General features: G+C 37.1%; 1 protein-coding gene across 21 annotated transcripts in view; it reads right to left on the bottom strand.

Annotated features, from left to right (window-relative positions):
• Nucleotides 1–626: 626 nt before the first annotated feature.
• baz2ba (bromodomain adjacent to zinc finger domain, 2Ba) overlaps nt 627–23,391 on the bottom strand; it is a 105,901-nt gene continuing 83,136 nt past the window's right edge. For 2 of the 21 annotated variants that reach the window (XM_067374544.1, XM_067374538.1), the window contains 20 exons: nt 21,197–21,241; nt 20,771–20,803; nt 16,915–16,980; nt 16,489–16,629; nt 15,031–15,282; nt 14,388–14,611; nt 13,530–13,604; nt 13,059–13,287; nt 12,881–12,943; nt 11,070–11,214; nt 10,183–10,964; nt 8,097–8,364; nt 7,774–7,929; nt 6,130–6,290; nt 5,738–6,039; nt 5,115–5,250; nt 4,872–5,018; nt 4,021–4,307; nt 3,787–3,930; nt 628–2,233 (listed from right to left, as the gene is read on the bottom strand). In XM_067374544.1, coding sequence (XP_067230645.1) covers nt 2,077–2,233; nt 3,787–3,930; nt 4,021–4,307; nt 4,872–5,018; nt 5,115–5,250; nt 5,738–6,039; nt 6,130–6,290; nt 7,774–7,929; nt 8,097–8,364; nt 10,183–10,964; nt 11,070–11,214; nt 12,881–12,943; nt 13,059–13,287; nt 13,530–13,604; nt 14,388–14,611; nt 15,031–15,282; nt 16,489–16,629; nt 16,915–16,980; nt 20,771–20,803; nt 21,197–21,241 — 3,813 coding nt within the window. In that variant the 3' untranslated portion in view covers nt 628–2,076. Of the gene's footprint in view, nt 2,234–3,786; nt 3,931–4,020; nt 4,308–4,871; nt 5,019–5,114; nt 5,251–5,737; nt 6,040–6,129; nt 6,291–7,773; nt 7,930–8,096; nt 8,365–10,182; nt 10,965–11,069; nt 11,215–12,880; nt 12,944–13,058; nt 13,288–13,529; nt 13,605–14,387; nt 14,612–15,030; nt 15,283–16,488; nt 16,630–16,914; nt 16,981–20,770; nt 20,804–21,196; nt 21,242–23,391 lie in introns of all 21 variants that reach the window. The other 19 variants (XM_067374548.1, XM_067374542.1, XM_067374554.1 and 16 more) reach the window with 17 other exon arrangements.

Here is a 23,391-nt window from a genome sequence, read left to right on the forward strand (position 1 = left end):
TGTAGAGCCCTTTGAAGCTGCTCTGAAACTGTAATTTTGACCTTCAGCTGTTTGGAGGCCATTGAAGTCCATTATAAGGAGAATAATCCTGGAATGTTTTCATCAAAAACCTTAATTTCTTTTCGACTGAAGAAAGAAAGACATGAACATCTTGGATGACATGGGGGTGAGTAAATTATCAGGAAATTTTATTTTGAAAGTGAACTAATCCTTTAATAGAATGCTACTGTTACTTTAAGATAAAGAGGGTGAGTTTATACCAAATCACTTGATCCTCTTAAATATTTGTCTCCCACAGAAAAACAAAAACATACACACACACTCACACACACATATATATATATATATATATATATATATATATATATATACTATTATTGGGAGTCCTAATGTGTTGGATAAAAGCAGTTCAGTTTGATAGTATTTTTTTATTATTATTATTTACATTTTATTTAGTATTTTTGCTGCCAATTTAAGGGTTAAACACTTGAAAAAAAAATGGTGAATAAAGGTATATTGCATTAATATTTTACAATGATTTAAAAAAATCCATTGATTGATAAATAAAATAAATATGATAGAAAATCTATTTTGCTGCCCGTTTAAGGGTTAAACAAATAAAACGGTGATTAAAAGTTATGGCATTCATATTTTAAAATACTAACCTGACCAATAAATGAGACCCTTGCCCATGGGGAAATGAATAAAATAACACATTAGACACTGGCTGGATTTAAAAACATCCTTTTAATAAGTCCGTGCCAAACATCCACACACTCACACAAACACACTCTCGCACACTCACTCACTCACTCTCTCTCTTTCTCTCTCTCTCACACACACACACACACACACACTAGTGAAAAATAATGCTCCTACAAAAAGAACGCTACCATTTGTTTCCCACAATATCTTTAAATAAAATAACTTCAAGTACTCTGACGCAGGTACAAAAAAACTCTGTTCTAGCTGCCTCCAGTGGGCCACGATGCACGCGGGAGACTCAGACACATGTGGTTACAGAACGCCTGCTGTCCATCTCTGAGCGGCTCTGGGGCCAGGGATACTGAAGAATACTCCAACAGTTTTCATATGGGTTCAGATATGAGTTTCGTACAGTATGCCTTCGAGTGGAGGCCTTGATGTGTTTTATATAAGAAAACAATAACGTTACAAAACAGGGAAAAAAAACAAAAACAAAACAAAAAAGAACAAATTATTTTCCCTATACCCTGTTCTGAAGGGCAGGCACTACTAAGATTAAGGAGACCACAGTGTTTTGTAGAGGATATGTATATACTGTACAAACAATAAATGTATATTATTAATCACTTTAAGACTAAAATTAATTGCTACAATCATTCTAAGGCATAAACAATATCCAATGTCTGAAACAATATGTACACATCATTCCAAACAAGACTCAATATATTGACATTAATAGACAGTATGTACACATGGGTGCCTCCTGCTTGTCTGCGTGCGTGCGTGCGTGTGTGTGTGTGTGTGTGTGTGTGTGTGTGTGTGTGTGTACAGTGATGCCATTAGTTCACTTTCAGAGGGTTGAATACTCTGATGCCACATGGCACAGAACAGTGTAAACAGTTTCTTTTTTTTTTCTTGGCTTTGTTTCATATTTGGAGAGGAAAAACACAAACAAATAAACATTCCATTAGATTTAAAGCAGTTTTGCTGTTTCTTCCTTTTCATAGAAAATGAAGAGTGGACCTTTCTTTTATTAAGTCATAAATAATCATTTAAAAAAATTAAATACATTCACTATAATATTAACCATAAAGTAAAAATACAAAACCAAAATAAAAAGATATTTACAAGTAGTGGAAAGGGATTTTTTTCTCCTTAGTACAGCTCTGATGGTTGAAATTTCAGTGCGATTTCTCTTTTCTAGAAGGAAATGGTATTGCACAAAGACACCCTCTGTCTTGTGTCTCTTTGGGTGTTGATGTGGGATTGGTCGGTCCTGATGGGCCCTGGGTTGCAGAAAGAGCCTTTGACTCGTCTGCTTCTGAGCCCCGGTCGCAGGTTTGAAATGACAGCCCGTGGTCTGAAACCACCTCAGTTAGTCTGCTTCAGCAGCTCAGTCCACCTCTTCTCGAAGAACTTCCTCATGTTGTGCCCGGCCCGGCCGATGTCTGAGTTGTCCTCGTTGAACTTCTCGCAGTTGTCGAACACCAGGTTGACGTCGATGATGAACGTCTCTAAATTCTGATATCTGAGGAACAGAGTGAAAATTCAGCTCAGTTACTGAATCTGCATCTCGTTAAAGGATCATGAAACAGCGTTAACAGATGTGTATGTGTTGCACATGATGGACAGTGCTACCGTTTTATTCGTTTTAATGTTAAAATGGTTAATTTAGGCATTTAAGTTTTTATAAATTCTTGATATGGATATTATGTCAATTTGTAAAGTGTATAATTTTGTAAAAAATAAATAAATAAATAATAATAATAATAATAATAATAATATTAATATTAATAACAATATAATATATATATATATATATATATATATATATATATATATATATATATATATATATATATATATATATATATATATATATATATATATATATATATATGTATATGAATTATTAGTTTTAATGTTAGTATTGTTATTAATATTGTATGTATTTATTTTGGTGGTAACAAAAGATTTTTGTTAATGCTTTGGAAAAGATTTTATATAGAAAAAGTATTTATAAAAATTTAAAAAAATAAAAAAATAAAAGTGACTGTTTTCATCCAGCATTTTCATGCCCCCTTGTATGCAAGCTTGTTTCTGCCATGAAATTAAAAAGGTATTTGTGACTTATCTCTGACTTTTTCTCAGAACAAGTTTGTATCTTGCAGTTCAGACTTCATAACTCGCAATTGCAAATTTATATCTCAGAATTCTGGGAAAAAAGTTAGATTTGTGTGGATATAAACCTGCAATTGTGAGAAAAAAATGAATTGTCAGCAGATTGCGAGTTTATATCTCAATTCTGAGAAAAAAGTCAGAATTGCGAGATGACCTTCGCAGGGAGATTGATTGACAGGCGATCTAACCAATCATAACGCTGAATCTGCCATTTTGTCCAACAAAGCAGTCAGGGGCAGTGTCCGCGGGTTTTCCGTGGAATTGGCTACTGTTACACTGTTGCTGCTGGTGGTTTTTCATGTCCGCGGGTTGAAGTGACCCCAAATATCATGATATTTAGCCCCTGGAATGCAAATTTTACCAGGAGAACCCCGCCAAAAACGTGGATTTTACCCCCCGGAATGTGATTATTACCGCAGGACCCCCCTCTGAAACGTGATTGGGCTAGTTTTTGGGCTAGTTTTGAGTAGCAATTGGGTGGGTTTTGTTGTGAAAACCTGGCAACCCTGGTCAGTCGGTATATTCACGATGTATTTTACACTGCATGAGTACGTGAGAGCAGCGTGGCTTGTCGGACATAGCAACAGTAACTAAAGGGGGCGGGTCTTTGTGAACAGTCAATTGTGAGTTATAAAGTCAGAATTGTGAATTTATATCTGGCACTTCTGACTTTAATCCTCAGAACTGCAACTTTATAATAACATTACATGAGAAAAAAGCCAGAATTGCAAGGTATAAACTTGCGATTGCAAGAAAAAAGTCAGAATTTTTATTCCCTGGTGGAATCAGGCTTCCATACCCCCTCCGCTCTGCATCTTTTACTTTTTCACATTTTTCAAAACTGAGTGAGAGCTGAACTGAAGTTCATGACACTTAAACGCAGAAGAGAAAGACACTTACTGGCTGCTGACGAGTTTCTCACGGATAGTGGAGAAGTCCATGGGTTTTTTAATGACTTTGCGGTACCCTGGGACAGATTTAAGGTTAACAGGTGTGAGAAAGGGCCAGGCGTCCTGATGACGTTCCAGTTCAGCCAACAGAATCCTGAGAAGTACAAAACATACATGAGGTCTGCATACAAACCAACATTACATCCACAAATACACACAGAAAATAAGAGAATGCGAGTGGTACCTGCAGAGGCCCAGGTCCCGGTTGTTGTCTCTTGCTGTTTTGGCTCTTTTTACGCAGGCAGGGCTGTCTGGTTTGGGTGCAAGGGGGGTGGAGGTGTTCTTCTTGGCCTGGGTGGAGGTGGCGGCTGCTTTCTTTGGGGTGCTGTTGTTGCTGCTGGTGGCTTCCTCTTCTTCACACGTCTCCGTCTGTTTCTTGCTTTTCTTGGCTGCTTCTGTTGCCTTTTTTCCTCCACTGGCTGGTGGCGCACGATTTGGAGTCTTCTTAGATTTAGGTGACTGACCACTTGCCTGAAATGGTGGATAGGACCAGTTCAGATTTACAAGTTAACATACGGGAATACACTTAATAACACTCCAAATAAGCCAGTGAACAGTACACATCACTGCTCCAAGTGCTAGACTAAATTACTACAAGTAATTAGCACTTACAGTCACTTTCACTGATGAAATAATGAGAAGACTAAGCAAAAACACATTTATTATTTATTATCATTACTCATACTACTATTATTTTTTATTATTAGGTTCTAAATCCTGCATGTGATAGGCAGGGGTGCAGAAAGGTGTATGCAATATGTGTGTGTGTGCTTTTGTTTATATTACATTGTGGGGACCAAATGTCCCCACGATGTAATCTAAACCTGAGTTCACCTACATCGTGGGGACCAGCCACCAGTGTATATATAATATAGTGTGTTATATACAGTATATATAATCTGTGTGTTAAGTTTGGTTCATCCAGCTCCATCCAGAAAAAAAAGTATCTACATATTTTAGAGATATAGCTCTGAAAACATGCCCCTCAGCAAATGAGCACTTGAACCCCTGGTGATTTGAACTGGAGGCGGTTACCTTGGAGATGCAAGCAGGGCAGTACCAGTCTCCCTCTGGGATGTTGGTTATCTTGGGTTTGTGGCAATAGGTGTGACACCCCTTATCACAGCCATCACACAGCAACAGCAGGTCTTCATTATCCCCCTTTCGGCACATCTGACAGTACTGAAAACACAAACAGACATGTAAGAATATACTGTAGATGCATAACAAATGTGCGTTCCTACAATTATGGACAGTGAAGTTTATGACGTCACTTACCACTTTCATGATGGACCTCTCCCAGGCGATGGATTTCTGCAGCTGCTGCAGACACATGGCCAGCTGAGAGGAGCTGCGTACCTCACTCAGTGCCTTCCGCCACAGCTTCATCCCTGGAGCGATCTCTTCCTCTCCCCTGCAACACACATAAACACAAGACACATCAGTGAAGGGTTTATTTCAAAGATTAATGTCTGTGTCAGATTGAATAGCTGAGATCCTGAGATTTCAATAGCACACACACACACACACACACACACACACGCAGAGGTATACGGTCTATATAGTGTCATACAAATCTGTGGATATACGTGAGGACGGAGAGCACAGGATGCTGTGGTGTACCATGCACTTAGAAGTATTAGAATACAAATCAAGATTTGACGTTTTCAAACTCCGTCTGTGCACTGCTGATTAAAACCATGCAGCCAAAAACAGGAAGGGTGCAGGCAAGGGAGTGAGAGGAAAATGAAACCAAAAAACAAACACAAAACCCGAAACTGGAGCCAGGGTGAGAACGCATGGACGGACGAGCAGAGAAGCCCCAGCCAGCAGAGAGAGGGGGAGGGAGAGGGGGGGATGAGGAGGAGCAGAGACGAAGGCTGGCAGTCTGGATGACCTACCCTTCCCCTCCAGCGCTAGTGGATGGAGCAGGTGCGGGGACAGTGACTGTACCCACATTATCCAGTTTGATCTGGATGGTGGTCCCTAAGGGGCTCCGCAGGTACCTTCTCTCGATGTGGCGCTCCAGCTCTGCCAATCGCGTCACCGCGATGTCCAGTGGGTTGCTGGGACGACGGATCAGGCCCTTCTCCGAGCTGCGCTCCTCTTGAGACTCCGCCCCAGGGCGGGGCTTGGGGAGGAGCTTGTGCTCGTAATAGACTAGGTCCTCTCTTTCAGACTGTGGCTCTGGATATGTCCAGCCCTGAAGCGAGGCATTGAAATTTCTCATATTAACTGTCACTTCCAACAATGATTTAATGCATTTGTGGAAGCATTATAACGGTACACTCACCTTGACCTGCAGGCTGGCGGACGTGACTTTGCGTTCAAGCTCCTCCACCTGCTGCAGCAGAGCGATGTCAGTCTCCATGGCCTGCTCCTCCACACACCACTCCTGCAGCGTCTCCACGGAAACCTGGCCCTCGTCGAGCTCTGAGACCTCCATAACTGCCACTGCAAACAAAAAATAAGACAACCGTAAGACCCCAGGAGAAATAACATCCGTAAGGCACAGCACAGCAGAATTGAGCTCGTTTTGACAACTGCATGCTCGGCTGAGTCAGTTGCACAGTGGTATAGAGGGCTTTTATGAATGTTATTTAGGGCTGCCAAATATAATAAAATGCCCAAAAAATGCCATTGTGGTTATTCTGATTGACTTTTTGCATTCTATATTGATAAATCTCAGATTTAGAATTTGCTTAAATTTGCTCACATTTATTTCCTATACAGAAATATACTGTATTCGGTTATAATACATCCAGTTCCTCTTTTATGGAAAAATAAAATAAAATAAAATAAAATAAAATAAAATAAAATAAAATAAAATAAATAAAATAAAATAAAATAAAATAAAATAAAATAAAATAAAATAAAATAAAATAAAATAAAATAAATAAAATAAAATAAAAAAGGAGTGGTCTGTAAATGATACAGACATAACACCAGAAAGGGTAATAAAATAAAATAAAATAAAATAAAATAAAATAAAATAAAATAAAATAAAATAAAATAAAATAAAATAAAATAAAATAAAATAAAATAAAATAAAATAAAATAAAATAAAATAAAATAAAAGGAGTGGTCTGTAAATGACGCAGACATAACACCAGAAAGGGTAAATAAAATAAAATAATAAATAAATAAATAAACAAATAAATAAATAAATAAATAAAGAAGTGGTCTTAAAATTAAAAGGTAAATGATGCAGACATAACGCAAGAAAGGGTGAAGTAAATAATAAACAGTTAATTTAACTGAAATACATAATACATTGAACAGTTTTGTCAGTATTTTACTTGTTTATGTTGCTAAGGGCGTTTCTCAGAGAAACACAGATCTGTTTGATGAAGCGGACACTTTATCGCAAAGAAAACACGGCTATTAAACAATCATCAAGCATCAAGAACTGGAGCTTTCAGTTTTATAAAATTAAAAGAAAACTTTTTGTTAAAAGTCTTCCCTGGAATTAATTTAGAAAGAAATATGATTATTAATAATTATTTTTTATATATATATTATATATATATATATTTAGTTTAATTTTCCCCCTATATCATTATTTGTGTTAAAACGTTTACATATGGAAGAATATTATTGCACACTGTATTTGCAAAGTGAATTTTGTTGGATTTTTTTTTTTTTTGGGCTAATGTAGAACACTTAAAAGATAATGTTCAAATATGACTTATGAAGGACTTTCTCCAATGTTTTATGACACAAACCAGCTGTGGACTGTTGTGTGTGTATTGAAATCAATACACCGAATAGAATTAAATGACTGGAATGTCAAATTGTGTTAACAATGATAAATAAACATCATCCTATCATCGTCCTATCTTTTTTTATTTTGATCTGCTTGAACTGTTTCCATGGCTAAATCTGTAAGATAACACACACACACACTGACACACTGTGTTATTTCCACTCAGCTCACCCTCTCGGTTCTTGTTGCAGGTCTGTGCGATGAGCTCCATGGATTTCTGCAGCTGTTTCTGCAGGGCTCTCTCTCGGATGCCTCTGCTGTGGAGTGCGTTCACTAGGGCTTTCAGCTCCTCCATGTCTGTCACCTTCCACCAGCCCAGCAGCATGTCTGCCAATCAGCCAAAACCATTACCATCAACAACCCCAAACAAAACTAGAAGACTCATGACACATTTGTTGCTAAATATTATGCTTAAATCTCGCAGACTAAAAATTCAATTTTATTATTTAACAACTCAGTGAAGTAGCATTTGTGTGCATGATACCAGCACTCACCCTCTGGTATTGGCAGCGGTTCGGGGTGGTCATGATTTCTGGGAAGGTCCAGTGCCATTGGAGAAGGAGCAGAGGTAAGCTTCTCCACAGTGGGAACAGGAGAACCACTTTTGCTGGTTGAGACACTGGGTGCCAGGAGGGGGCTGGCGCTGCCCTCCACTGAGGGGTACATGTGCAAGGGGCTGCTGCACAGGGGCAGATTGGGGCTGATGACCCCACCGGACCAGCTGCACAAAGGCAAACCAATCAGAGCTCCACCTGGCTTCACCTGCAGGAGATAATGAGAATACATGAGATGTAGCAACAATATCACTTAGATCAGAGCTACTCAACAAATAGGGTCTGGGGCCCACTAGGGGGCCTCAGCAAACTTCCAAGGGTGATTTAAAATAAGACAAAACATGCATTAAATAAGAAATTTCTTATTTTAATTCACTCTTTCAACAACTGTATAGAAAAATCTTGATATATAAGGTAGCCTAAATTTAAAAGGGTCATTTCTAGATCTGGAAAAATCATGGAAAAGTTTTTTTTTTTTTTACATTTATACAAAGCTAAAATATTTTATCATCAGGTAGAATTGAGAAGAAAACTATTTTTAAATATATATATATATATATATATATATATATATATATATATATATATATATATATATATATATATATATATATATATATATATATATATATATTAAAAAAAAACTTATCTACACTGTAAACCCTAACGCTCAAAATAATTAATTGGTTTGAGTAGGGCAGACTCAGATTAAACAAATTAGTTCAATCAAATAAACTTTTGAGTATTTTTTTAACTTTTTTTTTTTTTTTTTTTGAGTTCACAAAACTGACACATTTTATGTAATCTGAATTGTTTCATTGTTTTGAGTTTTATGAACTTGTTTCTTTTAATTAAGACAAACTTAAATTTACCTGAAACTGGGCTGGCATTTCTATTTCCCAGCATGCTTTGCCATGACACTTGAAAGGGAGAATAAATGCTAAAATAGTTTTTTTTTTTTTTTTGTTTTTTTTTTTTTTTGTGCAAGATTAATGTTAAGTGGTGGATTTAGTAGTGTTTAATGCTAACCCTATCCCAATTTAGAAGAGTTTCTGTTATGTGTTCTGTTATTTTTTTTTTTTTTGGGGGGGGGGGGGGGGGTTACCATATGTTAAATGTCCTATTTTGCCGTACTCTTTCAGCAATTGCTATGCTATACTAAGGTTATCAAAGCATAGTGTTACCAATTAGCATTTGCAGAATTATATAGTTATAGCAAGCTAAATTTCCACTACTAAAAATATAAATTTAAGATGTTGCCGCTGATAGCATCGTGGGCAGCACGCCTACATATAGCACCATTGCGCTTCAGGCAACCCGAGTTCGAATCCTGGCTAGCGGACCTTTCCAAACCCCGGAAAAACTTAATGTATGAATTAACTTAAAAAAAAAAAAAATCAAGTTAAGAGCAATTAAAATGAATGAGTACAAAATTGAAATCTGCCAGTTCTGCTTACTTAAACATTGAATTTCTTAACTTAAAAATTTGATGTAATTGATTACCTCATATTTTTTTAGTTTTGCCAACTTATTCAGGTTTACAGTGCAGTAAATTACAAACAATGATTATATTTTATTCAGGGGACCTCTGAATATTGTTGTGGACAAAGGGGGATATTGGATTCAAAAAAAGTTGAGACTTACTGATTTAGAGCACAATTTAGCAGAAATTTTAGATGGTTTTAAAAACAGCTGTTTTTACATTTCAATTTCCACTTGCTTTCAGTCTCTAATCATTTTTCTGGCTTATTTCTGTTTAAACTATTACAAAATAATTACATTGATCAGCACTGACACTAATAATAATAGAATCCATTTATTTAAACAAACCAATGAGATTTGACTGTGGGCAGAGCTACCCAGCGTGACACGAAATAAACAGAAACCAAGCAACCAACAAAACGTCTTGTCTCGCGTTAATTGACATGTTTGCAGCTCATTAACATGAAAGAGATTTATTGCTTGTAGCTTTATCATGCTGGACACTATAAATATGAAATAGATTTCAAATAGGACGGGTAATTACCTGCAAACTGAGGTTGCTGATCCCAGCAGGTGAGGGGTTCAGAGGGCTTGCAGATGCAGAAAGAGGAAGCAGGTGATGGTGCGGGGAGGAGGTAGACGGCGGAGGTGGAGTTTTGGGTCGTGTGCTGAGGGTGTTGCTGTTGTGTGAGGACTGTGAGTGCGCAGACGGCTGTGTGAGGGAAGTGTCGTCGCAGGGCGAGCGAGGCAGCAGGCTGAACCAGTGGCCGCTGCGCTCGCTGAGGACCTTGAGCAGCTGGTCGTTGGCCAGGAGCTGAGTCTGCGTCAGCTGCTGCGGCTGCAGGATGTGCGCGGGGATGCCCAGCTGCAGAGGAGGAGGGATTGCGTGGTCTGCGCTCGGGCTGCTGGCCTCTGTCAGCTTAGAGGTAGTTGGAGAGTGAGCTGGAGATGATGCTGATGTCGTTTCCATGGCGATTGTTGCCGGGCAGCCGTTGTGGGCGTGGCAGAGCCCCTTGGCCCCGGCAGGTGTGCAAGGCAGTTCCTGACACTGAGGGCTCTGTGAAGGGCGGAGCTCTGGCGGTTGAGGGGGCGTGGTCACAACCTCTGATTCCTGCAGTTCTTTGAGTGGGGAGGAACACACCTCTTTATTTGCCTCATGATCAGGATCAATGGGTTTCTCTTCCTCCTGTTTCACCTCCTCCTTCACAGCCCCCTGTATCTCCTCATGCTGATGATGCTGCAGAACTTCCTCCTTGGGCTCCTCTTTGACCTGCACAGCTGGAAAGTTCCTCAACCTCACACGCTCTTTCTCCAACTCCTCGAGACCTACATGAGAGAAAGAGTGAAGAACATATTAAGTGTGAAATCAAAGGTGTGGCTGTATGCAAATGCATTTATGGATGGATGGATGGATGGATGGATAAGACTCACCTTCTCCACTCTCTAACCCCTCTATGTAAACCCCTCCACACTGCGGGAGGACCCAGTATCTGCGGCGGTACCGGTCATGGCCGTACGACATGGACCGCAGGGCATGAGACGACTCAAACAGCTTCCGACGGATCAGGTTCTGCTGCTGTACTCATACAGAAATACACATATGAGTGTGTGCATTTTGGACGCAACATGCGCCAATCATCTTCCCAAACTTCAACAAAAGAGAAGCTTTAAGGGCTCCCTGTGGTTTTCCAAACAAATTAAATGCTTGATGAAATTAAGACATATTAGTATTGCAATTTTATAGTTGAACAGTAAAATACTAATAATAATTATTATTAATATTATTATAACTATTTTTCTTAAATGCTTGATTTTATTTTGAAATAGTAAACCATTACTATAACAATAGTCAGTGTTAATTTCATTGACAAATAATTTTTGTCAACAACATTTTTTTCACAGAAGAAAATGACAAAATGACAAAAACTATGATGAAAATATATTGAGATTTTCGTCAATGAATAAAAACATGCCAAAAATGTTAGGGAGGGACGATTTGGAAAGAGATCCATTAAGAACTGAATTGCACATTTGAATTGTAACGTGCTGATCTACCCGGCGGGACATAGTGTAAGCTGGCATACAATTGCATAAAATGCTCATAAAACATTAAAAAATGTAAACATCAGTGAGAAAGAGTAGAGCAGACATATGGACAGATCTGAAAAAGTGTGACACTACTAAAGAGAGCTCTATTCAGTACAGTTTTCTGTGCACACACTCAAAGCACGCAGCCGCGTACACAGAAAGCTAGACAGCGCAAGAGTACTGAATTGAGCTCTCTTTCGCATCTGAATGGACAAACAAACACAACATTATGTCAAAATTAAAGTATTCACATAAACACAGTTGTTTATGTCTTAAGAAAATGTAAATAGTTGTGAGAATATCGGATGTGCATCAGTTTATTGGATCCTCGTATTCGGTCTTAAAGTGACAGCAGCCTAATAAACCTGCTGCAGTCTGTGCTCTTAATATTAATCAAACAACGTTTGAGACGAAGAGAAAAGCATTCACTTTTCTTTAATAGCTTTCATAAGGATTTATTATATTCAATTTATACAAATAATTATGTCTGAGAATAAAGAATGATGTATGCAAGTTGTTATAAAGAATGCATATATCATTCATTGAAAAGAAGACCATTTTCTTCTTTAGGAGAAGTGGTTTTATTTCATTTTAAGATAAATAATGTTATATGTCACAGCAGTTAAATCTGTCTGTATTGCATGTCCAAACTTTAATATCATTCATATTAACAGGTTAATAGATGTTTTCTCCAGGACTATATAATGGGTTCGGAAATTTTAGAGAAATTCATAATTAATGCATTACAATTGAACTAAACACATTAGATTTTCGTTGACTAATCCTACTGTGGATTTAGTCGACTGAAATCTTATGATATTTCGTTGACTAAAACAATTCAGATGACTAAAATATGACTAAAACTAAATGACTAAATCAAAATTTGCTGTCACTGACAATAATTATTTTTACTATTTTTGTTTACTATTTTATAATAAAATAATAATAAATTATTATAATTAACATTATCATCATCATATTATTATTAGCAATTGATATATAATCACAAAATTTTGAGCTAAACTGTGCAGCCCAACAAACAAGCAAAATCTTAAACAAAATCACATTTTAAATTGCAATTGCAAATTTTATAAGAAAATTTAGATTTGTTTTCCCCAAATCATGCAGCCCTAAATAATGATGTTTGAATTTACCTTTGATAACTTCTCGATCTGTTTCTCTAGCTCTTCAACACTTGTTGCTGGGTCTCCCTCATCCTGACACACACACACACACACACACACACACACATATACAGGCTCAGTCAATATAAAGATGTCTGATAAAGGTAATTAAAGTAATAAATGAAAATGCACCCGAAATGAATGTTACCTCATCACACGTCTCCACCTTTTTTCCCTTTTTAGCCTCTTCCTCCTCATCATCATCGTCCTCATCCCCTGCGTCATCACTGTCCTCATCTTCATCGTCGTCGTCATCACTATCCCCAGCCTTCCTCTTGCGCTTGTGACCAATGGCTGAGCCGCCTGCAGCCTGAGGCTCCTCGCCTCCTGCGATTGCTTCACGTTTCCCTGTCCGTTTAGCGTAGATTGTTTTCATTCTGCATGAACACATGCGTAAATACTGATTAGTTAGTGAAGGAACATTAATATTTGAATGCAGTTATGACGTACATTCAACACACATCTTTTTCAGTCTGTAAAAACTGTTTAATGCATGGTAAGATGCCTCGATTCAAAGGTGTGAGCATCTATTATGACTAAAAATGTTGTCTAGGTAGCTAAGTTTTGAAACACAGCCATTATATTTGTATAAATCAGGTGCAAACATGTTGATACTCACTTCTTCAATTTGCCCTCCACGATACACTCGTCCTTCCTCAGCACATTCATGTGCTCCAGGCTTTTGTCGATCTCACTGCAAAAAACACACAAACAGTTGCATACTGCTGTAGATACCAATGTTATTTTAGCTTTAGTGATATACATTATAGTTTTATTACAGTTTTGGATTAGCCTTTTTTTTTTTTTAAGTTAAATTTTATTTAAAGTAGATTTTTAGTCATTTTGTCTATTTTTAATATTACTAATTAGGTTTAATTGTTCAGATTTAGTTACTAATTTAAGTGCTTAAACTTATTTCAGTTTTCATTTAATTTAAGTATTTTGATCTAATAATTATATTTTATTTTATTATTATAATTAACAAAAAATATCTTTAATAGTTTTAGTTAAGGATAATAACCCTGGTAGATGCATGACATACAGTACATGTGTGATTATGTCACATGATGAACTCAAGTTGTTGAGGTTCCAGTGTTCATATGCATTAAGTATTCAAAGCTCTGTGACCTCTCCACTGCTTCTTTATGCACTATTATTCCAAGATGAATATTTCATAGTGCCCAGACAGGCCTCACAGAATAAACAAATCACTTTTACACACATCATATTTCCAAACAGGAATCATTTGAATTTGAAAATGTCTTACATAAGTGTCATTAGTTGATTTTGAATTGATGTTGAAAGGTTTGTAATATGTTTCTCAAAAAAGATGGATGTCATTTGCTCAAAGTAAACAAAATATTTCCTTGCCTAATTTTTAAATGTTTCATTAACATGTACAATGTAAACATCAATCAAGTCAAGAATCCTCAGTAGCTGAACTCTGAAAACATAACTGGAATCTATTGGTTCTTACCTGACCACGCTTTTACTGCATGCCAGCTCATTTACCAAGAAAGCCAGGACAGAGGCTTTCTGAGCTGGCGTATGGGCCTGAAAGGCTTTGGTCCTTAAACTCAGAGCAAGGTCAGCTAGCTCCGTCTGAGAGCAGTGAGCCTCCATGTACAGCTGCAAAACCTCAGACACATTGTCTCGATTCAGGCCCACATTGGTCAGGTGGTCACCCAAGATAGACTTAGCCTGGTGGAGAAAAGGGAATAGTTCCAATTCTGCTGACACTTTTGATCAAAGCATCTTAATTAAAATAAATTATTAGAACTAATTAAAATAAATTATAAACATTAAAAACTAATTATTAGCATTCATCACAGGCTTGGATCTGCTTAAACGCAAACTAGATAGATAGATAGATAGATAGATAGATAGATAGATAGATAGATAGATAGATAGATAGATAGATAGATAGATAGATAGATAGATAGATAGATAGATAGATAGATAGATAGATAGATAGATAGATAGATAGATAGATAGATAGATGAGCACATGTGTGCGGAACACTTGAGACGGTTTTTAATAGCAGGTGTAAACAGAGCCTGAAAGTGCACTTATTACAGGGACAATCACACTGAAGTAAACTCTAGGCATTTCCCCCTCACCCTGTGTCCTTGAGGTAATCCTGGGTCAGACACAGCAGATGAGAGTAGCCGGACCAACAGGTCCTGCACTTGCCCCATGCTGTTGCCCAGGTTGAGGAGTCCCTCTTGCAGTATACCCAGAGTGGGCAACTCTGAGGGATCCATGCCCAGAACCTTCCCAAAACTCCGCAGGAACTGCACCACCATCAGGCAGTCCGCAAACACACTCCCAGGCAGTACCAGACCATGGATACGAGGAATCTCCGGAAGGGGCTGTAGAGGGAGAGAGGAACAGAAAAAGTCAGGCAAACAGTTTGCAAGATGTTTTAAAACACATTTCAAATAAGCAATGAAATCTGACAACAACAGTATCTTAAACTTTGCTTCTTTTGCTCAAACCACGCTAAAAATTATTTCTCCCATTTATGTTATTTATTTTTTTACTGCACTGTATCATCTAAAGCAGTATTTTTCTATCTTGTGTCAATGAAAATATAACAGAAAAAAATCAATAATAATAAAACAATTTAATGTCCTTAAGTTGTTTTGCTTATACATTCAAAACAACATAGGGTGGGAAAAAAATACTAAAAAATACTTTCAAACTAATACAAAGAAAAGTTTTTGGTGAGTCAATCCCACATTTTTTGTGAGTAAAATATTTACTTGAAATTAATATTTAAATAATGTAATGACACATTTGCAAGTTCACAGTTCTCTGATGTTAATAAAAATACTAATAATTAGTAATTAGTAGTAGTAGAACTCTAATTATAAAAATGAAGACTGCTGTATATATTACTGCTGTAAATTATGACTGTACAGATGTGCCACATGCTTTATCAGAATATACAGTTATTTAATTCAATTGCAGCCTTTGATTTGATAATCACACTAAGCCATATCCTGATTATTGTGCAGCCCCATTTAATTATTTTACTTTTACATTCAATATAATTCATTATTAGCTTTTCATCAACTCACAAACCCCCTGCAGTTCCCCGCTCTAGACAATAATAATTTTTTATCCTTAATATACTGACAATAAAAGGCTTAATTCTGCAAACAACATGTCTTTACAGTATGATGTTTAATACTTTTCTCGCAGTATAAATGAGTCTTTATACATGAAATTAGGCAGCTGTCATTATACTTTAAGTAGGGGGTCCTTCGTAAGGAGATCATCAAAATTTGGGTTCATTAGCTTTAAAAAGATACAAGAGTGCCAAATCAAGAGTGTCTTTGTCACCACTAGGTGGCGGTATTCCGTCTCAGGTGAATTCACAGTAAAGTGTTCTCTGTGTATGACATCATACCTCTGAGAGTTCTGATTGGATGAGCCTTACTGTTAATGACTCATTTATTGATGAATGAAACATAAGTGCATAATCTTACAAAAAACAAGCATTCTAAATGCTTATTAAAATTTGATGCAATGCAAAACTTTTCCTCGTTTGGCCTGATATCCAGTTCCATTACCTTGTGATCTGTCAAGCACATGTCTTCATTGGGTTTCTTCATCTCACGGATCATCTCCAGCTCCAGCCTCCGGAGCTCCATTTTCCGCTCCTTGTTGAGACGTTTCTCGTCACGTTTCTCTTGCCTGAGGCGTTCGCGCTCCTGCGGGGTGAAAGAGAGGCTTTACTAACCGGTCTGATGCCATATCAGGCGTGTTTGACATCAGGGTATTATGTTCTACAAGAAAACTTTGTTTTGGAGAATGAGGAATGCTTAAGGTACTTTATCGAACTACATCAAAAGTATTTGGCGAACACATTCAGGGAGCGTAGCAGAGCAGGTAGACGTGACATGTGAGAAAGCCTTGAAGTGCAGAGAGGAGAGTGGAGTGGTGAAGGACAGTGTTCCTTTATTTATTTATTTATTTATTTATTTTATTTTGCACACCTCAGCTTTTTTCCGAGCCTCCACAGCTTTCATTAGCATAACGTGCTGTCTCCTCCTCTCCCTCTCCTGAAAAGACAGAATGATTCCATCGTTCAGTGGAGGAAAGCAGAGCATACAGATCCACACAGAGAAAACAAACGAAATATAAAAGCCAGAGACAGACGATAAAACTGATCAGCGTGGTTTAGCATGTTGCACAGAAAGAGAGAGAGAGAGAGATAGATAGAAAAAGTAGGTGTAGAACGGACACATTGCTATGGCCAGGATGAGGCAGCCACAAAAACGTGTGTTACAGCTGATCAGACGGGAACAAAAGAGCGAAAAGAAAAGCCACAGATGTAATGGGCAGGTCAGAGGAGGAAAGCTGTCGGTGCATCTTGAGTTAGATTAGCGAAGCTACAGTTACAAGCTAACGAGGGAAAACACAGCAGATTTCCCTCAGTCCTTACAGTGAAGCACATTGCTCTGTCACTGTTATTATGGATTTAAAGTCAACATCAAATCAAAATCGACCCCATTTACTTTCTTAATGCACCTTTCTGGTATTTTTCTCTAAAATGGAAAACTTGGACTCCAACTATTGGATAATGGCCACATTTAAGTCCACTTTTTTATGCCCTCTGTCTCGTTCACTCGTTGCTCACTATGTTGCACGAGCCTATGGCCTTGATCACTTGTGGGTGAATTAAGTGTGATCACTGTGAGTTGATGTTGTAAAGTTACACTTGTGTTGCATTGAGGTCTATAGATCTGATCAAAATAGAATAAACTTCCCCATCTACTTGACGAAGTTGAATACACTTCAAAATAGCGGTGGGGATTCCCCGAGGGCAAGTGCTTAGGGTAGTTTGCGAGTGTGTGACTAAAAGTGGAGGTAAACACAGCCAATGCACTCAGTAATTTGTTGTTTAGCTTGTGCTACTGATGTCTTTGATTCCTGCCAGTGTTGCCAGATTGGAAATGTCCAATTATCGTATCAGAAGCTCAAAATTTTCGTATCTGGAAGAAAATTATCGTCCACGACTTTTTAGTATAGGTAAATTAACTAAATTAATAACTAATGATTTTTACAACGGGAAGAATCAATACTGAACTAACTTAAGCTGGACAATCACACTATTTTTGCTGCTGTACAGCCAAAATTATGTTCCCTCTATCTCTGTAAAGCTATACTTTTTACAATCTGCATTGTAAAAAGAGCTGTATAAATAAAGGTGACATGAGAGTACAGAATACAGCTATTTATCTATAGACTAACAACTTTTTGACATGAACTGTAAATTATCACAATACATAAATAATCATTACGCGTACCTTAGCCGCGGCAGAAACATTAACTTGGCTTGCGTCTCAATGTGCATACAATCCATCCTAAATAGTATGTGACATTAGTCATTTTCAATACTATTTCAGGCGGATAGGGTGGACAGTATGCACATTGGGATGCATGGTTGAGCTCGTGAGAGAGATTCATTCTCCACAATGATTGGCCGAGAAGATGTAACAAGAGATGAGGTGGAAGACGTGCCTAAGTTCACGTTAGGATCCACACAGCTAGATCAATGAGCCGATTGTAACGACCATCATTTTAAGTGTCACAAAATACTGAAATTATCGTACATTATGGGATTTTTTTCATTATTGATTGTACATCGTACAGAGGTCAAAATTATCGTACAAATACGATAATTATCGTACGTCCGGCAACACTGATTCCTGCTGACATCTAGTGGTGTGGATGTAGCATCATGCAAGTTGTAGTTATCAATACTGTTGTACAAATGCACTTTTCGCAGTCAAACGTATTAGTTCTGTAGGTGAAAGTGTCCAAAGATGTTAACCGAAATTAAGTGAGTAGTATTCGGCTAGTGATATGATCTCAGCATGGCTGCCTCCATGAAGAGACCCACTCTATGTAAATTACAAATTTTATTGGGCAATTGATATGACTAGAGGTTTTAACTTATGTGAGTCTACATAATTTTTAAATATACTTATGTAAAGGACTATCCATTTTTTTTCGATTGAGAAATCTTAAATTACAGAGTGCAGCTTATACCAATAGCAAAATTATTTATTCATTGTTTTAGCAAACTCGCATTCTGGTTTGGCTACATTCTAGGGGTTGCACTGACTAGTCGACTTTAATGCTCTGCCATGACGCTTTAAAGGGTTAGTTCACCCAAAAATAAAAATTCTGTCATTTATTACTCACTCTCGTGTCGTTCCACATCTGTAAGATCTTCATTCATCTTCGGAACACAAATTTGTCTGAGAGGTTTCGGTCTCTCCACAGAGATCCAACGCAACTACCACGCATGGTCCAGAAAGGTAGGAAAAAGACATCTATAAAGTAATCCATGTGACTCCAGTGGCTTAAACTGAATTTTATGAAGCGACGTGAGTGCTTTGCTTGTGCAAAAAACACATAAATTACCACTTTATTTACAAAATAATATTATCCAAAATGTTCAGAGTTCACACAACAATGCCAGCTCTTGCGTCAACACAAAACGCATGCATCGTGATGCTCTCGTGAACACCCGCGCATGTGCATGGAGTTGTCGTGCGAATCTGAACACAACATGCATGCGTCGTTAAACTCTCGTGAACGCACATTGCAGATCAATATTTTTGTAAATAAAGGGGTAAATTACGTTGTTGTTGTTTTTGCGCAAACATAACACTCAGGTCGCTTCATGAAATTGAGTTTAAGCCATGGATTACATTATTGATGTTTTTTTCCTACCTCTCTGGACCTTGGAGTGGTAGTTGCATTGGATCTCTATGGAAACCACTCAGACTTCATCAAAAAGATCTTAATTTGTGTTCCGAAGATGAATCAAGGCCTTACGGATGTGGAACGACTCGAGGGTGAGTAATAAGTTACAGAATTTTCATTTTTGGGTGAACTAACCCTTTAATCTTGACGTTGACTAGTTGCTGATCATGGCCTATAGAGGGCGCGAATAAGAAAAATAAATCTTTGAAGTCCACAATTACGTTCTGTATCCAACAGTAAATGACAAATAAGTGCATACTCCGAGAATGATATCATCAGCGACTAGTCGATGTCAATTCGACTTATCACATAAATGTCGACTGTACAAAAAAATATGAAGTCGTTCAACCCCTACTACATTCTAGTATTGAATATGCACTTCATTTATTAAATATCCTATTTTGCTCGGAAAACGTCACATTAAGGAAGCAAAATGGGTTTTGAAAGCTGTTTCATGTTGACTTTATGGACAAAGCCAATTAGTGTGATATCTTCATTTCTGACCCACAGATGGCATGGAATGTACAACAGAGAGAAGTGTGAGTTTCCTCAAATTCTCTCATTGGTCATTGTCAGGCACTATGACCTTTGACCTGTACTGATGACCTCACAGGCTGGACAATCAGCACAGTGCAAATGCAACATTGTGACAAACAGTCTGCCGCCACAACAACATTCATACACACACACACCAACACTCACATTTTCACAGCGGTAATGATACAAAATTGGGATGAATTTACAAGTGGAATGAGGGTGTGTGGCACTTTCCACCAATGAGAGTATGTACTCAACAGGCTCCACACACACACACACACACACACATACACAAACAAGGCACAGGCCTGCTGCATCAAAGCCGTTTTCTCTCATTGACACACATAGCAGATGTAGGCGATGCAGTTTTTTCTTTTGTTTTCTTTTTTGTTTTGTTTTTTTGCTTGAAAAGCCATGCAGAAGGAAAATGTAGTTTTGACAGCAGCCAGTGCTACATTTAAACATGTGCTGCTATGACATCATATCACAACCAGGATTCACGATGCGAGTGTTAGATGTACAGAAGATGAAACATACCCATACCATATCTAGTCTATGCCTCTCCATCTCCTGAGAGAGAGAGTTGGCAGAGTATTATGAGACAGAAAAAAAATCACAGCGTCATTTAAAAAGAAAAGGAAAAAAACAAACAAACTCAAAACTTTAGCCTGTAACCCCAAAGAGACAGACCCCACTCCCAAAAAAGCATGGAAATTAACCAAGAGAAACAGCAGAAAGTTAAAGACAGAACCACATGAGACTCGCCACTTCTTACAATGGGCATAGGCTGAACAAATCTATTTTAGGACACTTTTAAACCCATAATGCACTGCATTTCATATGTGAACTCTACAATAAAATATTGCTCTTTCCCTCCCTTTCTCCCACATTTTGTAGCAAAAATCAGTACTACTATATAAATGGCCATTATGAGACCTATTATTTATGAGAGTGGTGACTGACCTGGTGCTTGAGAATAACAGCCTGTTGGCGTCTCATCTCCTTCTCCTACAAACACAGAACATAAAAACGATTCAACGCTGCACCAAAACACTCATTATGACACCGTCTAAAGAGAAACCACCAATCCCGTCTCGGCCTTCAGTCCTAACTGCGAGGCCTGCAGTATGAATGCAGTTTGCTCTGTTGGCTACTGAAGCAGGTTGGGTTAGGACATATCAAAATGTTTGCCTTTTTTAATAATCAAAAGATAATCGGAAGCAGGTAATATTTAAAATTTAGGATTTCTTAGTCTAGAAACCACTTCATTGAACAAGATTTTTTATATGCTGATAGTATCTAGATGGTAACTCTCGTCCTGCGTATAAAGTCATGTAAGATACACATGATATTTAACCCTAAACACGGTAGCAGCAAATGGAAAGAGCTTTACCATCTACACAATCGTACGTGCCCCTAAAAACAAGATAAATCATCAACTTTGGTTTCATTTTCCCTGAGGAGAAAGAATAGGGATTAGTGGTATGATGGCATATGCTGTACAATGCAATAGTATATATCATAACTAATAAAGTATTCTATAAGCTTGTGTCCATATACTTTTCAAATAACAGCAAAAGCACCTTTCATTGTAAACTATTTAATGAACTAAAATATCCCCAAATATGATGATCCACTTGTAAGGGACTTCTTTCCTAAAATGTAAAGTCAGCTATATATTTTCATGTATAAAAATGTAATTAAAAACAAATTTGTACTGTGTGAGAAAAATATAAATGTTGTAAAGACAACAATATTAAACAACTGCCTTTTATATTGTCATTTTACTACAGAAAATTATTAAAATATTATCCTAAACATATTTCATTAATATGTTTCTCCAAATCGCAGGTAAAAAAAAAATAAAAATCCTGATTTAATACACTACCATTCAAAAGTCTGGGGTCGGTAAGATTTTTTAATGTTTTTGAAAGAACTTTTTGATTACAAATACAGTAAAAATAGTAACAATGTGAAACATTACTATAATGTTTTTTTAAAATACATTTTAATATGTAGTTTATTCCTTGTGATGACAAAGCTGAATTTTCAGCATCATTACTGCAGTCTTCAGTGTCACATGATCCTTCAGAAATCATTCTAATTTGCTGATTTGGAGCTCATTTCTGATTATTATCAATGTTGTGCTGGATAATATTTTTGTGGAAACCGCAATACACGTTTTTTCAGGATTATTTGACAAATAGAAAGTTCAAAAGGACAGCATTTATTTGAAATAGGTTTTTTTTTTTGTAACAATGTAAAAGTCTATACTGTCAATTATGATTTGATTTAATGAATGATTTAATAAATTTAATGTGTCCGGGCGATTTCTATGTTCAAAACAGAAAATTCCCTTACATCAATATCAATATATGCATTTTATCTACACTCTAAACCCTAACGCTCAAAATAATTAATTGGTTTGAGTAGGGCAAACTCAAATTAAACCAATTAGTTCAATCAAATTAACTTTTATGAGTATTTAGAACTTTCATTTTCTTTTGAGTTCACGAAACTGACACATTTTAAGTAATCTGAATTGTTTCATTGTTTTGAGTTCTATGAACTTGTTTCTTTTAATTAAGACAAACTTAAATTTACCTGAAACTAAGCTGGGATTTCCATTTCCCAGCATGTGTTGCCATGACACTCTAAAAGGAGAGTAAATGCTAAAATTAAGTGTTATATAATGTTTTTTGTTTGTTTGTTTTGTTGTTTGTTTTAATGTATATTTGCAGAATAAACAGAATTCCTTAAAAAAAAAAAAAAAAAAAACTTTTAAATGGTAGTGTATATAGAATTTCCCACAAAATAACAATATCATTGTGATATTTACATTTTTACAGTGTTATATGATGCAAATAATTTTATGTGTGAATATCACACAAGATGGCTGCAAAGCTAACAGACGTGGACTAAAAGTCATAAAACAGCACAAAACTTCATTTAAATAAGGGAGGCTATTTAGAGCAGGTTGTGTATTCCAGTGAGGGCCCCATGTGTACAAGACATGAAAAGATGCACTGTGCATTTTTCATTTTAAACAACAGCAGCAAAAATCCAGATGTCAAGCTAATTTCCCCCCACAGGCCGGCAGACATCAGTCAAACAGAGGCACTGCTCCTTTGTTGTGGCCGAGGAATGTTAATGGTTTG

The sequence above is a fragment of the Chanodichthys erythropterus genome, chromosome 21 (assembly GCF_024489055.1).
Source record: "Chanodichthys erythropterus isolate Z2021 chromosome 21, ASM2448905v1, whole genome shotgun sequence".
In the NCBI taxonomy this organism is placed as follows: domain Eukaryota; kingdom Metazoa; phylum Chordata; class Actinopteri; order Cypriniformes; family Xenocyprididae; genus Chanodichthys; species Chanodichthys erythropterus.